Raw genomic sequence first — 18,670 nt, 5'->3', positions numbered from 1 at the left:
CACAAATAGTGTAAAAGTACTAATGGTAAGGAAAGCATAAATAATTCTCCAAGTCATTATTTGGCTAAGAGGAGTGTATAATTTTAGTCAGGTACCATTAAAGGAAGAATTATTATCTTAGTGCCTGAAACACTGCTTTTCAGAAAATATACATTGACAAGAATGAGGCAAAATAGAGAATAGGCTTATGTCTAAAGTTGTGGGCTCAAGTATTGCTTCTTACAAGTACTGTGAGCCAGGCTTTTGGTGTCACAGAACCTGTTATTATACCTACAAAATAGACTGCTAAAACCTGTCTTATCTCTCTGAGAGATTATTTTGCTTTGCCTGGTGGCTCTGGTGGTAAAGAATTTGCCTGCATTGCATGAGACCTGGGATCGATCCCTGGGTTGGGAAGATCCCCTGGAGGAGGAAAAGGCTACCAATCCTAGCATTCTGGCCTGGAGAATTCCACAGGGTCACAGTCCACAGGGTCACAAAGAGTTGGACATAACTAAAACGCCTTAGCACACACGCATATGAACAGTACTCTTCCATTCAAAAAGTAGTTATTTTATTATTGTAACTCCTTGGACAGGCACAGTGACTTATAATCAGGTTAACATAATGATTCATTTTTGACATGTAAATGGTCATTAAGCATTTTAAATCCTTTTTTAACATAGGAGATTTGAAGATCAGCTTTTGAGGCCAGAGTTTTGGGCAGAGACCAAGAGAATTCAGCTGCCAGCTGCAAAGTACTACAGCCAAGTGCCAGAAACACTATTCATTTTTGCATGGGAAAATATTTCTGCCAAACCAAGTCTTTGGGGTTTTTATAGTTCTTTCTCATAGGTCCCAATGAAAATGTTATTTTTCCTATCTCATTTTTGAATGGGGCTGTCAGGATAACAAGTGTCAACTGTTTTCCAGGCCTGGCAAATTGATCCAGCTAAACTGAATTTAAGGAGGATGAGTATTTTAGGGAATCCTGTGAGTTATGTCTCAAGGATAGTGATGACACATTAAAATAAGCACAGGCGTTTGGCCTCCAGTTTATAGTTGGCTTATCAGGTCTGCTTCTGATAGACAACTTCATAGACAGCTCTCAGCCAAACATTCCAGAACTGGTATCAGCACGTTCTGGGGACAACAATTAGGAAAATATTTAACAGCCAATCATGTTATAACTCCTGGAGAAGGAAATGGTAATCTGCTCCAGTGTTCTTGCCTAGAGAATCCCGTGGACAGAAGACCCTGCTGGGCTGCTGTCTATAGCGTTGCAGAGAGGTGGACACAGCTGAAGCGACTTATCATGCATCACACATTGGAGAAGGAAATGGCAACCCGCTCCAGTGTTCTTTCCCGGAGAATCCCAGGGACAGAGGAGCCTGGTGGGCTGCCGTCTATGGGGTCGCACAGAGTTGGACACGACTGAGGCAGCTTAGCAGCAACAGCAGCATGTTATCAGGAAGTGCCATTTTCACTTTCAGCCCATGGGCCCAGAGTAGAACAAGAGGGATATTAAAAAGCAGACAAAAACACTGCTGAATTCCAAGCAACTATAATGGAATACGGTCTGGGGAGGAATTAGAGTTTGACCTGTTATGTGCAGGTCCTTGCCTTTGACCACATAAGAACATTTTCCTCATACTATCATCCTGTGGGCTGGCAGAGACTCTGAGAGATGAATCACTCAGATAGTTAGGGCTGAGTTTCTAAGAACTGTCATGAAAGTTTTAATAGACAAAAATGCCTGAAAGTTATATGACTGGACTCTGTCATCTGATAGAAAATACCTTCAAGGAATTCAGGCTTCCAAAAAGGTTGTGTTTTAAAGAAAAATTGATGGCAGTTACCACAGACAAACACAACTGTTTTGACTTGATGTCTGCGGTATTTGAGACACCACACCAAACCACTAGAATTCTATTTAAGAGTTTCAAATAGAAAGCTATTTTTCTCATATCTGTCCCTCAAATACTGTGTATCCCTACCAGCCAAAAAGATTTTGCTGAGTTTAAATTTCTGTAGCCTGCATTATGAAAACCACAGGTTTACTGAATGTGCATTTTTATACTATGAGGCTGTCTACCTTGAAATATGCCTGAACTGGGAAGCCATTAAAGATTTTAAACAGAGGTGTGACATTGTCAACATTGCTGTGGGGAGGGCAAGGCTGGGAGTAGAAAGGTATACTAGGAGGACACAGCAGTGATGCAAGTTACAGATCACGAAGGTTTAAGGCAGGTGTGCAGAGAGACAAATTTAACAGGCATTTAGAAATTAGAATTGGTAGGAGGTCACACCCAGAGCCTGGTGGGCTACAGTCCATAGCGTTGCAAAGAGTCAGACACAACTGAGCCTGTACAACTAACTGAACGCCGTGGGTGAGGAAGGAATGAACCAATGAAATTCCTAGGTTTCTGATTTTGGAAACTGGGTGGATGAGGGAGCCAACCAGTAACCAGAAGAATGAAAGTGAACTTGCTTTGGGGATGGAAAAAAGATGATATATTCAGATTTTTGCATTTTTCACTGGCTAATGGGGTTGGACATCTAGGTACAAGTTGGAAAGGAGATATCTGGTTTAAAGCTATGGTAGGCATCATTACGAGAAGAGCCAGTGATCTCTATCTCCTGGTAGCCAGGCTTTCTGAAATACCCTCTCCCTGAGGAATTTGCTTCTGACCAATAGAATATGGAGCCACTGAGAAGGTTACTTCTTCCATGTTTAGATTACGAAGACGGTGAATCCTACCTTGCTGGTACACTCCCTCTCTTGCTATCATAACTTGCACACTTAGATGTGCTCACATTAGTGAAGCCCATATGGCAAGGCACTGAAGATGGTCTCTGGTCAAAAGACGGCAAGGATCTAACGCCTTTCATCCAAGAACCTGCGAGAAACTGAATACTGCCTACAGTCTCTGATCTTTCCGATGAGACGGCAGACCATAGGCTGACACCTTGATTGCAGCCTTGTGAGAGACCATGAGGCACAGAATCCAGTGAGACTGCACCCACATTCCAGACCCACCGCAAATGTAAGGTAATAAACCTGTGTTGGTTTAAACCACTAAGTCTTTGGGTAGTGTGTTATGCCACAGTAGATAACTAATACATGAGCTCTGGAAATGAAGGCTAAATTGGCGTTCTGCCAGCACATAAATAATATATACTGACTGTAAAAAAGCTCAACTTGAGATAAGATATAGTGATGGGGAGAAGAGGGTTGTACAGAAGCTGGAGGAATAGTAAAACTAAGGACTGGGTAGAAGACTAGGAGCCTGAAAAGAAAACTGCAAAGAAATAGTTAGAGATCTGAAAGTTGAAAGGTGCAAGTTAAGGAAGTGAAGTGAAGTCGCTCAGTCGTGTCTGACTCTTTGTGACCCCGTGAACTGTAGCCCACCAGGCTCCTCCATCCATGGGATTCTCCAGGCAAGAATACTGGAGTAGGATGCCATTGCCTTTCCCAGGGGATCTTCCTGACCCAGGGATCGAACCCAGGTCTCCTGCATTGCAGGCAGATGCTTTAATGCTGAGATAAATACTGAAAACTGCTTTTAGTAACACAGGCGTTTTTTTTGCTTAACTTAATGTGAAAAATTTCAAAGAAGTGACCTGGTTAGAAGGCAGATGTCATTAGATTAAGGAGAAAACACATAGCAAGAAGGTAAAAAAAGTTTCTTTGAAGAAGCTTAGGTGTTGAGAGAAAGAAAAAATAATGTGATATATTTTGTAGGGTGAAAAATTGGTGGCTTTTTTATGAGGCAAAAAAGACTTGAGCATATTTATGTGATGAGGGCTTCTGGGCCACCATGCAAATTTTGATTATATTTTCTGTTATTTATAACATAGCTGTTATAATAAAACCAATAAAGGAAACAACTTTAGCCACTCATAATCCTTCTGCCCTTTTGAAGGTGCTTATATGCCCACCTGCATTTTATGTAACAAAACACAGTATCATTTTTTCTACATATTATATCATAGACATTTCTTATGGTTGTTACATTGGTGGCATAGTTATTTTTAATACTGTATAATATATTGTCAAGCCTGTGTACTATAAATGATCTATTTCCTATCTCCTGGACCTCTAGGTTGTTTCCAAATTCTTACAACTATAAATAATGCTGTGATTAATTCTGCAAAGCTGCTCCAAAACAAAAACAGAGAGGGATGTTTTTCTGGATGCTTGCCAAAGCCAGCACTCTTCATGCAAAAGGGCTCTGAGCTGAATTCCATAAAAATTTATGCAAAAATCGCAGGAACCATTTTTTCTTCTCTTTTTATTATCTCCAACTTCAAAAGCCCAACAGCTAGGCAGCTCAAACATATAGAAAGAGTCCTGGACTGGCTTTAAACTTGCACAGGGCACACAAATGTGTTCTGTGAACCCATCCTGCGGTGATATCTTTTCTACCAACATTCCAAGGTACATGGAATACAGCAGAGAAGGCCTCACTCATTTTTCATCTTTAATTAATTAATTAATTTTACATTGGAAAGACGTTGCTACTCTTAATACCTTCCTTGTCATATGACTCCAAGTAATAGAATCCACTCTCCCTTGGAGGGCCAGATGCACTGCCAGAAAATATCTTTCATTTGAGCCTAGAGCTATTGTTGCAAATCTGCTAAACATTAGGTTTGCCAAATCCTTCTGGAGACTAGCTATCACCTTTCTGCTGAGACACGTGTTGAAAGGAGAAGCTTTCCCTCTTGTGCAGTGGTCAGCTGAAATGCAACGTGTCCAAGACAGAGCGTGTCATCCCTTTCCCACCGTTCCTCTCCTGACTTGATGTCTCTCTCTGAGATCACCCTTCTTTTTTTCATCCTGCTTTAAGTCGCTGAAGGCATATATTTTTAATCTCTCGGGATTTGAGCAAGTATAATAGTTACCTACAGACCAGGACCTGAAAAATGAACACATCACAAGGAAAAACACAGGAAAGACATCCTGAGGGAGGAAGTATAGAGTAGTTAAGCTCTGTGGTTCCATCATGTAGAGACCTGGGTTCAAACAACAACTAAATGCTCTTTGTAAGCAAAAATACTACAACCTTTCTTGTCCTTCTCTTGCTCAAAGGTCTGGTGGGTTGAAATGGTGTGTTCATCTTCTATGGCAGAATTTTCTTGCACACCGTTCAGTTCAGTCACTCAGTTGTGTCTCACTGTTTGTGACCCCATGAACTGCAGCACACCAGGCCTCCCTGTCCATCACCAACTCCCACAGTCTACCCAAACTCATGTCCATTGAATCAGTGATGCCATGCAACCACCTTACCCTCTGCTGTCCCCTTCTCTCCCTGCCCTCAGTCTTCCCCAGCATCAGGGTCTTGCACGCAAGGACCTCCAATTAGCATTCTATGTTCTCACTTGCTCCTCTCTTCCTTTTTTAGAATAAGGATTCATCCAGTCTCTTCTCCACCAGTCAAGTTCCCATTGGAACTTATGGTTTCAGTGGGTTCCTATCAGGTGGGAGGTCCTGCAGAATGGGCTCAGCCTGTTGTCCCAGAACTGAGGGGAAGAGCCCTTCTCTTGTCTCATGACGTCAGTTAGCCTTCACTCCCTGGGCCTCATCTTTTACTACTCCTCTTGATTCTTCGAAGTTTAGCTCAAGTTCTGGAAGCTTCTGGGATAACGTTGGCACTCAGAATTCTCTCCATCCTCCAGAGTCAGTAACATTCATTTGGGGGCAGGGAAGAAAGCGTAAAGGAGTTGGCATGTTGTAGCTCGGACTTTCTCAGCCTGGGCGCTGCTGACATCTGGGGCTGGATCATTCTTCACTGGGGACTGTCCCCTAGTGTGACAACCCAAGTGTCTACAAGTGTCGCCAGATGTCCCTTGAGGAACAAAAATCACTTCTGGTTGAGAACCAGTGTTGGAGTGGGATCCCCATGTATCAGGTGTGGACTTACATTCACAACCTAGAAGTTGAGAGCTTTGTTTCATTCAGTGGGAATTTTTAGGACTTCGAGACCAAGAGGCAGCATCAGGAACAACTGTGAGAGTACTGCTCCAGGGAGGCAAGGGGAGGCACTGGCTTCTATAGCAGCTTTGCAACAAAGGGCAGGCAGTCAGAGCATCGAAGGATTATTGTTAGAGAAAAGCCAAACCGCCCAAGTTAAGGAATTCAGCACTTTTCTGTTTATGGGAGGGTTCAATTGATATGTACCTCAGCTATCTGCCGCTGCTAAGTCTCTCCAGTCGTGTCCGACTCTGCGACCCCATAGACGGCAGCCCACCAGGCTCCACTGTCCCTGGGATTCTCCAGGCAAGAACACTGGAGCGGGTTGCCATTTCCTTCTCCAATGCATGAAAGTGAAAAGTGAAAGGGAAGTCGCTCAGTCGTGTCCGACCCTCAGCGACCCCATGGACTGCAGCCTTCCAGGCTCCTCCATCCATGGGATTTTCCAGGCAAGAGTACTGGAGTGGGGTGCCATTGCCTTTTCCACCTCAGCTATCTAAGGCCAGTAATTTTGTGTCCTGAGTTTCCTCGGGGCTCACCCTAGACAGTGGCTGCAGTATGATGGCTAATAGAGGGCAGGTGTTCTTTCCTTCCTGAGTTCCCTCTGGGCTCACCAGCTCACCGCTGCTGGTGGCTGCAGTTGCTGATGACTGTGATGTCCTTTGTTGACTGACATGGCAGGAAATATTCCATTTCTCATAGGTAATGTGCCGGACTCTGTACAGACTTTATTCACAGCCACATCCTACTTTTCCACCTTAAATTTCTTTGGGCTTCAGTTTGCTCATTTATTCTTATTTTGTACCACATCTTTTCCTTTGTAAAGCACCTGAAACCTTAAAACTTTTCTTTTTTTACACAGGCAGGTAGTATGTAAATACTCACAGCTTCTTTGAAACCTCACCACAACCCTTGATTATAGATATTGGCATCACCTTTTGTTTATTTTTATTTCTTTCTTTATTTAAGCCATACCCCATGGCTTATGGGATCTTAGTTCCCCAAGCAGGGATGGAACCTAGGCCACGGTAGTGAAAGTTCCAAGTCCTAACTACCGGACTGCCAGGAAATTTCCTGGCATCACCTTTTAACAAGTCAACACTAAAGACTATAGATCTCTGTTCAGTCATTTGTCTAAGGTCTAAATAACAATCACTGGAGGAGTACAGGTTGTCTGATTCCAGAGTACATGGTATTTTCAGGGCACAGTGCTATTTTGCTTTCTCCTCGCAGACCTGTTCTTATTGCTCTGCTGAATTTCAGTCTGCAGAACTGGGATTGTGTCTACTATCTCTTGGGAATACTGTGCATATGGGGGCATAAGAATAGTTATCTAGAGGGAAAACAGCTTTTCTCTTAACTGTCCAGAAACCCCTCAAACAAGAGAATGGGGGGTAGAAAAATCTGATACTAAAAGCATTCATTTTCTATCATTTATCTTATACTTCACTTGAAACTATTCAATACTTTTGAAGCTGCAAGAAATACCTTACAGGAAAAAAAAATCATCTCAATGATTACTTTAATGCACAGCCTTAGCTTCCTGGCATTTCCTTCATTTCCTCAGGGGAAGGTTATTTCTCCAACTTATTTCTTTCCAACTGATTGCTAGGATTTCAATCTCTTTAGACCTCTTGCAATAGAGGAAGAAACACATCTGCTTTTTTTCCCCTCAACTTGGGGAGTTCGGAGTTCATCACAGTCTTTCCTGGTTTAACTACCTATAGAATGAATTTCAAAAAGCAAATTGCCTTTTAGGCTAGAAAGTTCAAAATCAAAACATATCAGCTTCACATCCTCAAAACTGGAAAACGAGAAGTTTAATTTCTTACTTCTGCTTTCTCTTCATGTAGGAAAAAGGGATCTTGATAAATGATCTTCTGAAAGGAAAACGAAGACAACAACGAAGGCGTGAGTTGCACGTTCTGTCCGAGGGCTGTTTTACCTCCTGCAACTTTGGTTTGCTGTCTTCAAGAGGACGTTGTGCAGAGCAGCCATAACGCAGGCTGAGGATTCAATTATTTCACAGTCTAGGCGATTTCAGGCAAATCCACTTTTAATCAGAGCTACAGTTCAACGAGGTCAGTATTTTACAGCTGATGAAACTAAGACCCAATCGCTAGCTAACCCAAGACCAACGTACAAATTCAAGTCCATGCACTTGCCGTCGAGCTGAAGAATTTGTCATAAGCTCGCCTGTTTTGGTCAGAAGTTTCTACTTAACTGTAGTCCAAAAATAAATCTTTATTACAGTTAATAAATATAAATATTAACATCAGTATATTTAGAGGAAAACTGTTAAGATTAAACCTCCCAAGCCACCACGCATGGATTAGAGCTTAGAGAACTTGCCACCAAGGGTTCAGAATAGGATTTCTGAGAACTGGAAAGGATCCTAGAAATGATTTTACAGAACAAGGTCAGCTTGTCTCATAACATTTATATCTCTTTCTCCATTTTTCTTAATTGGGAGGCAACAGGTACAGTAGGAAGTTTGTCACACACCGGGGTCTAAATTTATCTTTATTAGCTAGGCATGTCCAGCTCACTAAATCCATTTTTATGTTAATGACAGAGGTGGACTAGATGGCCTACCAGGTCTATTTTTATGTGAATCTGTTGCTTATTCTAATAGGAAAATCCCGATTAGAAAAATCGAATTGTTACAACCTTAGCTTAACCTTTAGACTTTCTTGCTTCCAAGGTGCTTGCTCTCAGCCGGGGCCTGATTTTCATCTCTGCTGTAGCCATCTAAATCTGATCACCTGTCACACTTCTTTCCACAAAGGCAGCAGGCGAGGCAATGATGTGGTGGGGAATGTAAAACCTCGGTTCCAGAAAATCAAAATCGTCTCCCTAATTCACAAAGTTTTTGAAGATTCTTCTCTGTGGGTTTCTCTGTGCCATGTTCCTGTTTGTTCTTTACTCCCTTTAAAATAACATCTCCAAAACCCCTCCTCTACCCTCTCAGTAGAGTTGAGCTTGTTTACCAGAAAGACATCTCAGTTACCTCCCCAAAGCAAAAGATTATTTTACAATCTGAATTTGGGGAAAAGATGACTTGAACGGTAACTAATAATTACATATCCTTACTGCGTTCCAAGCTCTATTGTACATGCTTTCCATTCATGAAGGCATTTAGCCCCCGAAGCTCTGAAAAGCAGATACAAATATCCTTTACTATCCAAATCTAGTCAGTTCCTAAGACCAGGTTAGGAATCAGAGGTCAATAAGTTTGAAAGGTCAGGGAAACTTCATTATCTGAATTTATCCTCATTTACCTGCCTGGGATGGGGTAAGGCCTGACCTTAAATAAAGCAATTAATGTCATTCAAAAGTGCAAACCCATTTGGTTCCTTTATTGTAACAGCAAGGGTTTAGGAAGCGTTCACACAGGGACAGATATTTATCCCATTATCCCCGTTTTACAGATGAGGGAATAGATGCAAGGCAGGCTGAGTAAGCTGCCCTAGGTTTCACAGCTCGTGTGGCAGAGCCAGCAATCCCTTCTAGGCACTAAAGCACCAGGGTCAGGATCCAGTCTGTGCTAGACTGCCCAGCTAAAGTTATTGTTTTCTTTGTGGCCAGTAGTATCATCAATGCACATTACCACTGGAGCTTTTCTGGGAGTGTTTTGAGGGAGGCTTACCAGAATTCCCAAACTCATTTTTTTTTGTTTCCTTAGAGCTCACTTTCTCAACAGACTGATGATATGTTCTGTTAGCACCAATATGAAAAAGTTTTAGATGATGCAACTAGCTACTTTTTGTAGTTTAATAGTTTAATGACATGGCTTGAGAAACCATGATGTTCCATTCAGTCAACATCTTGAATTAATTCCACCACTGCACGTGAAATGGTGATCTTTCTCTTGCAGAGTCACAGGAGAAGCAGATGTCTCACAGCCGAAAAATGCAAGTTGGAGGGCAGCGTAATTGGAGCTGTCTGGGAGATCTGCTTGCAATCTCTGAAAACTTGGGGCCTCTTCAAACCATTGTTCGTCCTCAACTAACCATGCTTGTGAGACCAGACCATGGCTGTATTTAGTCCTTTAATATTTCCTCAAGTATTTAATGAATGATACGGGCAACAATTTTCCTTCAGAGCTTAGCCAGGGCCCTCACGAGATTATGCAAAAGTTCAGACATGCTCTCCCATGGGTCAGCTGACTGACGTCCAAATAAAAACCAAAGGATAGGCTTATGTTTACAGGTTAAAGAAAATCTTAGGTATTAAGCTGATAAATGTGAATTTTAGTGAAAAATGAATTCCTGCTTCATTGTGAAGTCTATTTACACATTCATGTAGCAACAAGGCTAGGCATAAAGTAGGATTATAACTATATTCAATCAGTAACAGTAACAAAGAAAATATACCTCCTTGGAGGTCTTCCAGATAATAAGGGCTCTGGTTACACCTGCCACTCAGAGTGTCTGCCTCTTTGTCATCATGTGGTAAAAAGGTCAAAGGTATGTGGCCATGTGCCAGGAGCCACCCTTTAAACACAAGGCAAACTCCTGGAATATGCTTCAGTTTAAGAACAAAAATGTCATTGTAGTGAATTGCAATGCAAGAAGGACATGAGGCTTAAGACAAAGCTCTGAAACTTAACATGTCAATGTGAAATCTCCAAGTTTTCACCTGGTATCTTGGTGATTTGGACCCTCTGGTGGAAAGTGCAGAGATTCAGTGTCTAAGGCACTCAAGGACAGCCAGACTTAGAAAATCCAGGTTCTAATCAAGACTCATCATTTGACCTTGGATGAGTCACTTGCCCACTGAGTGAGCCTTAGTTTCTTTTTCTGATTAATAGAAAGTGAAATGGCATGATCTCCAGGATTCCCGTCAGTTCTAGAAGGCGTGTGGTTCTTATTTATGGTTTAGAGCTTTGATTAATTTGTTTAATTTTGCCTAATCTATCATTTCTACTGAATCATATCTGTTTACTCAGTGTGGAGGTTTCACATCTCTGAAATATCCCTTGGAGATCCCAAAGACCTGAGCAAATTTAAACTGGTAATATTCCACTTATTAGGCTATTACTGCTCAGCCAATGAAGGCTAACCAATACCTTCAAGGGCAAGATACACTGTAAAACGTTTTAACCAATATCCAGACTCATCAAAACTTGAGTTTCTTTTCTCTATAATCCCTGGCTCCTCAAATACCCAGGAGATAACTTTTCAGGGTTCATGCATGCATGCATGCTCATTCACTAAGTTGTGTCTGACTCTTTGCAACCCCATGGACTGTAGCCCGCCAGGCTCCTCTGTCCATAGGATTCTCCAGGCAGTGATACGGGAATGAGTTGCCATTTCCTCCTCCAGGGGAGTCTTCCAGATCCAGGCCTAGAAACCGCATCTCCTAAGTCTCCTGCATTGCATGTAGATTTTTTACCACTGAGCCACCAGGGAACAGTTCACTAGATTTTAACTGCATATACCCCCTATTGTAAATATTCATAATTTTGTTGTTTTTAGTTGAAATGCCCTGAAATCAGTTTTCTTTTTCAAGTATTTACATACATGAAACAAATATAACAGAAGTCAAGAGTAAAAATTCTCTTAAGCACATACATAACCATAATACATATTACTTGAATATTTATAAATTTTTTTAAAATTTAATAACCATTGTCATATTGTCTCATGATTTATACAATTTAAAAATAAGCTTGTGTGGTCACATCGATTTTTTTAAAAATACAGCACGTGTTTGAATCACAAAATGATTAGCAAAATCCATTACTTCATCATTTACCATCCTCCATAAAAACCACATTGAACAGAGTACTGAGGAAAAAGCAGACTGCTCTTCAGTGGGAAAGTATATTAAAATTAAAATCAAGGGCACTTTTAATTGTAAAGGCACAAATCTTCACAGGAAGCTATAATCTTTTGAAATTGCAGTAGGAATACTGTACACGTCTCCAGTCCGTGAATAAGGCATCTTCCCGTCCTGGCTGACGGTGGTCAGCATGAAACCCTGCGAGTTACACCCTACAATTTAGGAATCGGGGTGGCCGCCAGCGCTATGCTTTCAATCGCACACTCGTCGGTGCCTCTGCGGATGCGGAAGTAACCGTCCTCACCCCAGCTGGTGCCCCAGCTGTTTTTAACAATCCAGTAATCCAGTCCCGAGGCCGCGTCCGTGCCGTAGCCCACCAGCAGCACAGCGTGATTGGTCAGCTCGAAGGGGTTGAAAGGGTCTCGCAGCCCCGTGTGCTGGTAGACGCCCTCCCTGTAGTGGAGGAAGTCGTTGTAGACTTCAAAGGCAACGGCCATGGGCCCCTGATGGACCAGCTCAAGCTTCATCAGGGCTTCGTTGCAGCCCCCGTAGAAACCGCCCACGTAGTGGTACTCGGAAGAATAGTACCGGAAGCAGCCCTCTTTCAGTTTGCACGGCGAATCCATGCCTGTGTAGGGGAAGCAGTCCTCTTCCACCAGCCCGAAGTCCTGGGCATACTTGCCAGCGATGAGGTAAGGGAAGCCACCTTCACAGCCTGCGGGTGAAGAACACACAGGGTTACCACCGTCTGTTAGAAAGGGCTACAGGAGAAACTGTCCCATTTCGCACGTTTTCTTTTCCACTCCATTGATGTGTTTTTAAAGATTTATTCGATATTTGGCTGTGACGGGTCTTGGTTACTGTGTGCAGGCCTTCCCAGCTGTGGCAGCCGGGGCTCCTCTCCAGCTGTGGCGTGCGGGCTTATTGCAGTGGCCTCTCTGGTTGTGGACCTCCCCAGCTGTGGATCCTGGTCTCAGCTGTCTGTGACACGTGGGATCTTCCCGGACCAGGGATAGAACCTGTGTCCCCTGCATTGGCAGGTGGATTCTTTGTCACTGAGCCATCAAGGAAGCCCACTAACTATTCTTATGTCACCCCTGGAAGTTGCTCTTGGCTTAAATACCACTTCATTCACCTTCCATCAGCCATCTAGCTAACTATCCTCTCATCTATCTGACATTCATTTGGTCCCTGAAGTGGAAGGTAGCTTCATGGTTAAGTGGGAGGCTCTGAAGCCTATATAGATTCAAACCCAAAACTGTGTTAAGAATTTAATTTCTCTGTACCTCTGTTTACTTATCTGTAAAATACAGATAGCAATAGCACCTTCCTTGTAGGATTAAGTCACATAAAAGCAATAAAAGCTTGCAATTATTGTCACTACTAAATAGGCAGACACTTCCTCAAGGAAGTCTTCTCTGACCATCTCCTGCAGAAAAGTCTGAATCAGGTCCCCATATCCTTTCCTCCAGTCCTGGCCCTAGTATATCTCAGAGACACTGCAGGTTCAGTTCCAGACCACCACAATAAAGCAAATATCACAATGAAGAAAGTCACACAAATGCTTTGTTTTCCCAGGGAATATAAAAGTTATGTTTACAGTTTACTGTAGTCTATTAAGTGTTCATGTTTTCCAGAAGAAGCAATACACACACCATAATTTAAAAATGCTCTATTGCAAAAAAAACAAAACCCACTAACCATCACCAGAGCATTCAGTGAGTCATAATCATTTTGCTGGGGGGAGGGTTGGAAGTATTTCAAGAATTACCAAAATGTGACAAAGAGACATGAAGTGAGCAAACACTGCTGGGAAAACGGCGCTGACAGCCTGGCTCAACGCAGCTCACCACAAACCTTCAATTTGTAAAAACACACCATGTCTGAGAAGAGCAATACAACAAGCTATGCCCGTATACACATCCATAACCCTGTACTTTTCCTTCATTGTTCTCATACTTATTGAATTTCTATTTTCCTCGCTTCACTGTAAGCTTCATGAGGTTACTCTCGTGATATTTTAGAGTCTTCAGGGCCCAGAAGACACAATGTGGGTGTTTAATAAGTATCTCAGGAAGAATAAAAGGCTCACTGACAAATAACTATACACCAGCAGTTGCACTGGTGAACTGAGGAACTTCCAAGCAGCCAAATCTGGGGACGGCAGCAGCAAACTTCAAAATGAGACGATTTCTCCCTGAATCCACTGGCTTTCTACATACCTTATATATGCCCTGTTCTGAAAGCCTACATACAAAACTTTTACATCCTTCTAGAGAGAAGCTAGTGTTCATACGCTTTCAATAAGAATTAGGTTTCAGAGTGAGACCTTATTTGGAACTGAAACTCGTTAGAAGCTGAGAGGTCTTCAAAATCCTACAGAACAGCTTCATGTCTGTCCCTTGTCTATATGTAGCATAACAGCTGCTCCCTCAGGGTTCTGACCACTGTTGGGTAATGTATGTAAGAGGCTCCAAAGAGCCCGTCTTTACTCAGAGTATAGCGATTACTGACACTGTGCTGGCTGCCACCGCGAGTTCCGTGGGAAACCACTAAGCGGTGAGTGATGGGGCCAGAACGTGCACCCAGGTTTTCTGTGCTCTCTCTACCCCCCATCCTGATGGTTTTGCCAACAATGGCAAACTACACACAGCTCAACAGTGCCTGAAACACACCACTTACCTTGAGCATACTGACTGCAAGACACAACCTCCTGAGGACTCAAGATTGGGCTCTGAGTATTGTTGGTTAGTATGCGGATTCTTGCTTCCATCATCCCCATAGAAGCAAAGGAGTAGCAGCTTCCGCAAGACCCTGGTGATGGAAAAGGAAGACATATAACCTCAGAGAGTTGGACGCCCTCAAGAAAAGCCAAAGAAAACCTGAGTGGATGGCATACATTAATATAGCTATACTGAGTGTTGCTGCTTTTGTTCCTAAGGATTAGCACAATAAAGGAGACTCAACCAACGGACGCTATTGACCTTACCGGCAAATATTAAGATTTCAGCTTTTTCACCGAAAGGCAAACATTACTAAATGGGACTTTCCTTGAGAATGCTTTGGGAGGGAAAAAAAACCTCCTAACTTCTGCAAAGCACTTGACAGTATTCTTAATAATGAAGAAACGATGTATTGATACATCTGCAACATTCTGAGTCAAGTTGAAAGAAAATTAGGGAGGAATACATATGAACTGAGCTTCTAAATATCTCCAGAGAGGTATTTTCTAAAGCAACTTGTTGGGTGGAATTAACTCTAAGAATGGCTCAAGTATAGGTGTATTATTATAGAGAGTTGGATTCAACCAGGGAAAATATAACAAAAAGAGTAATTATTATATAATGACCAGTATGGTATTTAAGGTATTCAATAAGGAAGTCAAGATATTAAAGAAGATGGAGGTAGTGAAATTGAAACTAAATTGAAAAGTAATTGGATGGAAGTAGGGGAGAAGGGAAAAGAAAACAGCTTAATTTAATACCTGAATGCTCCGGCAAAGACAAAATAAATTTACTTATGAAGCATATGCTAAGAATACAGTTGCTACTTCAAAAGAAGAAAAAAATACTGTATTATGAGGTAATTTATATAAAGATATTTTTTAATCTAGTTCTTCAATATGAGTAGAAGAAATTTATACACAGGATAAAATATGGCATGTAATAAAACTAGATTTCCACTTATTACAATTCCAGAGGGAAATGAACATAATTTTAATATCTTTATTATAACATAGCCTCTTTTACCTCTGCCATTGATGTAAATTCTACCTGGAGATATACTTGTACCAAACCCCCCAAAAGTGAAAGCTAGTCACTCAGTCGACCCAGGGATTGAACCCAGGTATCCTGCATCCAAGATCTGCTGCACCCAAGACACTGGAAATTAAATGAAGTTGATATATTATTCAATTTACTAATAACTTAAAAAAACCCCAAAAACTAACAAAACTCATTCTACATAAAGAGAATGCTGCCTTTGTTCTCTTTAATAAATGTGAATTTAGTAATTTAGTGACTGCCTTCCTCAGAAAAATATTCATAACATTATATTTTAAAAGTATGAGGGGCATCATTTTTCTCTTCTCCAAGTAAATGTTCATTCATGTCCTTCCCTGAGAACAAAGGAATACCAGGATATTCTAAGCTCAGTCTCCGGCGTGCTATGAAAGAAAGTCAAAGTGTTAGTGGCTTAGTTGTGTCTGACTCTTTGTGGCCCCGTGGACGGTAGCTCGCCAGGCTCCTCTGTCCATGGAATTCTCTAGGCATGAATACTGGAGTGGGGTAACCATACCCTTCTCCAGGGGAGCTTCCCAACCCAGGGATTGAACCCAGGTCTCCCACATTGCAGGCAGATTCCTTACCATCTGAGCCACCAGGGAACATTCTAAACTCTACTTGAATTACTTAACACTATTTTCCTTAAACTAAACTATGAATTTCCTTGAGTGTTTACAGGAAACCTATCTTCTTCACCTTGATGCAATGAAGGAACTCAGTGCATCTCTGTAGAAAGAAGTCAGATTATGAACAAGCAGACACATATTTATAGCCAGGAAAGAAAGTTATTTCATTGGAAACAGTCAATATTTACTTTTAGTCTATTAGTGCCCCGTCACCCTTTAACTGCTACCATTTCAGATGGCTCCCAAAATTCTCCCCATAAACATCTCAGATTTATCCATACTGCTTTTGCTAAACTGTGACAATTAGAAGAGAAACATTTGGAAGGGGCCTTGGAATTCATCTAGTACACAATCTACTGACTTGACAATGCATACATGAGACTCAGAAAGAGGAAATGGCTTGGCCAGTTACCAAACTAAAGGACGGCAGATGCCAGCGCCTAGCTGCCTCCTAACACAGGAATACCGTTTCTTCCATTTACAGATCCATATCTACTTTAAAGAATTCTCAAATTTCCTTTCCCCATCTTCCAATCACTCGGCAGACCAAAATTAACTTGTCCATTTTGTTTTGGAAGTCATCTAAATAATACTGCCCTTAGGACTCCTCTTTCACATGGTAGAAAGTCAGAGAACTAGACGAGTGACAATAAATGGCAAAGCCAATGTTCCTTTCATGAGACATCAGTCATATCACAAGAGGGTCTAGAAACAATCCCAATTTGGCCATTTAGCAGTCTTGGCCCATGGCAGTCACAGAACTAACTCTGTTGGTTTTAAGTATTAAACCTTCATTCTCAGGCCATCCCGCATTGTGTGAGGGACAGGCCACATGTCCATTCCAGGACTCAAAATGTGCTATTACCAGAGAAATTACAAGGAGGAGGGAAGGAAATAATCTTCCTCAAGCCTGTGATGTTCCCAGAAGGTCAGCTGCTGAAGAAATTAACATCTCTTCAAAAGTCAAGGCCAGAGTCTAGATTCCAAAAGGACCGTTTTCTCTTAAGAAGGTAACAGGGCAACAAAGAATAGGAGGGCTTTCCTGGTGGATCCCGGGTTAAGAATCAGCTCGCCAATGCAGGAGATGAGTTCAGTTCTTGGGCTGGGATGATCCCCTGGAGAAGGAAATGGCAACCCACTCCAGTATTCTTGCCTGGGAAATCCCACGGACAGAGGAGCCAGGTGGGCTACAGTCCATGGGGTTGCAAAAGAGTCAGACAAGACTTAGCAACTAAACAACAACAACAAAAAGAAAAGAATAAGAGGGGGAGCTGGCCCAGGCAGAGTTCTGCAGTAATCAAGTTTCCACAATCTCAAATAGATAATGTGATTGCCACATGGCTTAACTGCATGTTAACGCTCAGCCTTCACCTTCTAACAGTGGTGAACACACTGAACGGGTAGTAAGGAGCCAGGATTCTTTTTTGCCCTTCCCGCTCACCCCATCAGTCAGCTATGTGACTGGGCAGTTAACTTGACCTTTCTGACATTTCTTGTCATCTTGGGTGTAAAAGGAATAGGGTGGAACAGTTTAACGCCCCTGCCTTCCAGCTTTAGTATAAACAATAGTTAGAACAAGACTAAAAATGAACTAGAATTTTGAAGTTAGGAAATCATTCTGCATTTCCTAATTAATGTAACCTGAAAGATACTCCCCTTCTCTCTTGAAGACACAAGAATAAAGACAGCACAACTGGGAGATGAACAAGGAAAGTCTGTCTCTTCCAATTTCCTAGCTCTCTTCCCTCTCACATGCAAAGTAAACCTTAGTTATAAGGCTGGTGCTTAAACTCACCCTAACAAATTTAGGGTAAAAGTTTATCCCCCTACCCAGGACTTTTTTTTGTTTTTGTTTTTTCATTACTCTTAATTTGCTGTCTGAATAGAGAAAAGTTGTAAATTCCCTGAACTGTGGGTAATTTTGAATTCTATAGGACACTGGTATATTTAAGTTAGTGGAAACTTCCAAGTAGCCCAGTTAGTAGGAAGAGAAAATAATTTTTTTCATAACCTAAAGTACAGAACACCACAAAGAAGTCAGAAGAGGAACCACTGAGTACATTGTTTTCTCAGATATCTGAGAAGATACCACAGATGAGGGATCAATTTAAAAGCAATGAATCACTCAAAGCCCTCTGTTTTTAAACTGCCCATGTCTATACAAACCATATTCATAACACGCAAAGAATATGGAATATTACAGACAACAACAGCTTTTACTGAGCTACAAGAGAGACACTGTCAAAAATCTGTGGTTAGAAAGTCTGATTTCCTTCGAATTATTATCTCAGCACTAGTCAATCAAACCTTTTTGGGAAGTGAGCTGAATGAAATTTTTCCTCCAACTTTCTCTTAATGAAGTTTTTAAATGCCCTACTTACAGCAGTTATATTGTATCTTAATGTTTTGTTTTTAAGTCTTGCTAAACTGTAGTCTCTACAAAGGACTGTATTGTATTAGTCTTCATATCCTCAGCCTTTAAACAAAAATTCCTGACATGTTAGATACCCTATAAAAAC

General features: G+C 41.7%; 1 protein-coding gene across 1 annotated transcript in view; it reads right to left on the bottom strand.

Moving 5' to 3' along the window:
- Window positions 1-8,180: 8,180 nt before the first annotated feature.
- CTSC (cathepsin C) overlaps window positions 8,181-18,670 on the bottom strand; it is a 44,659-nt gene continuing 34,169 nt past the window's right edge. Inside the window, exons 6-7 of the mRNA XM_040256524.1 lie at window positions 14,426-14,557; window positions 8,181-12,458 (exon numbers count right to left, since the gene is read on the bottom strand). Coding sequence (XP_040112458.1) covers window positions 11,956-12,458; window positions 14,426-14,557 — 635 coding nt within the window. The 3' untranslated portion in view covers window positions 8,181-11,955. The remainder of the gene's footprint in view (window positions 12,459-14,425; window positions 14,558-18,670) is intronic.

The sequence above is a fragment of the Oryx dammah genome, unplaced genomic scaffold (assembly GCF_014754425.2).
Source record: "Oryx dammah isolate SB20612 unplaced genomic scaffold, SCBI_Odam_1.1 HiC_scaffold_15, whole genome shotgun sequence".
Classification (NCBI taxonomy): domain Eukaryota; kingdom Metazoa; phylum Chordata; class Mammalia; order Artiodactyla; family Bovidae; genus Oryx; species Oryx dammah.
The sequence above is the reverse complement of the archived record's forward strand: the minus strand, read 5'-3'. Positions and strand labels throughout refer to the sequence as shown.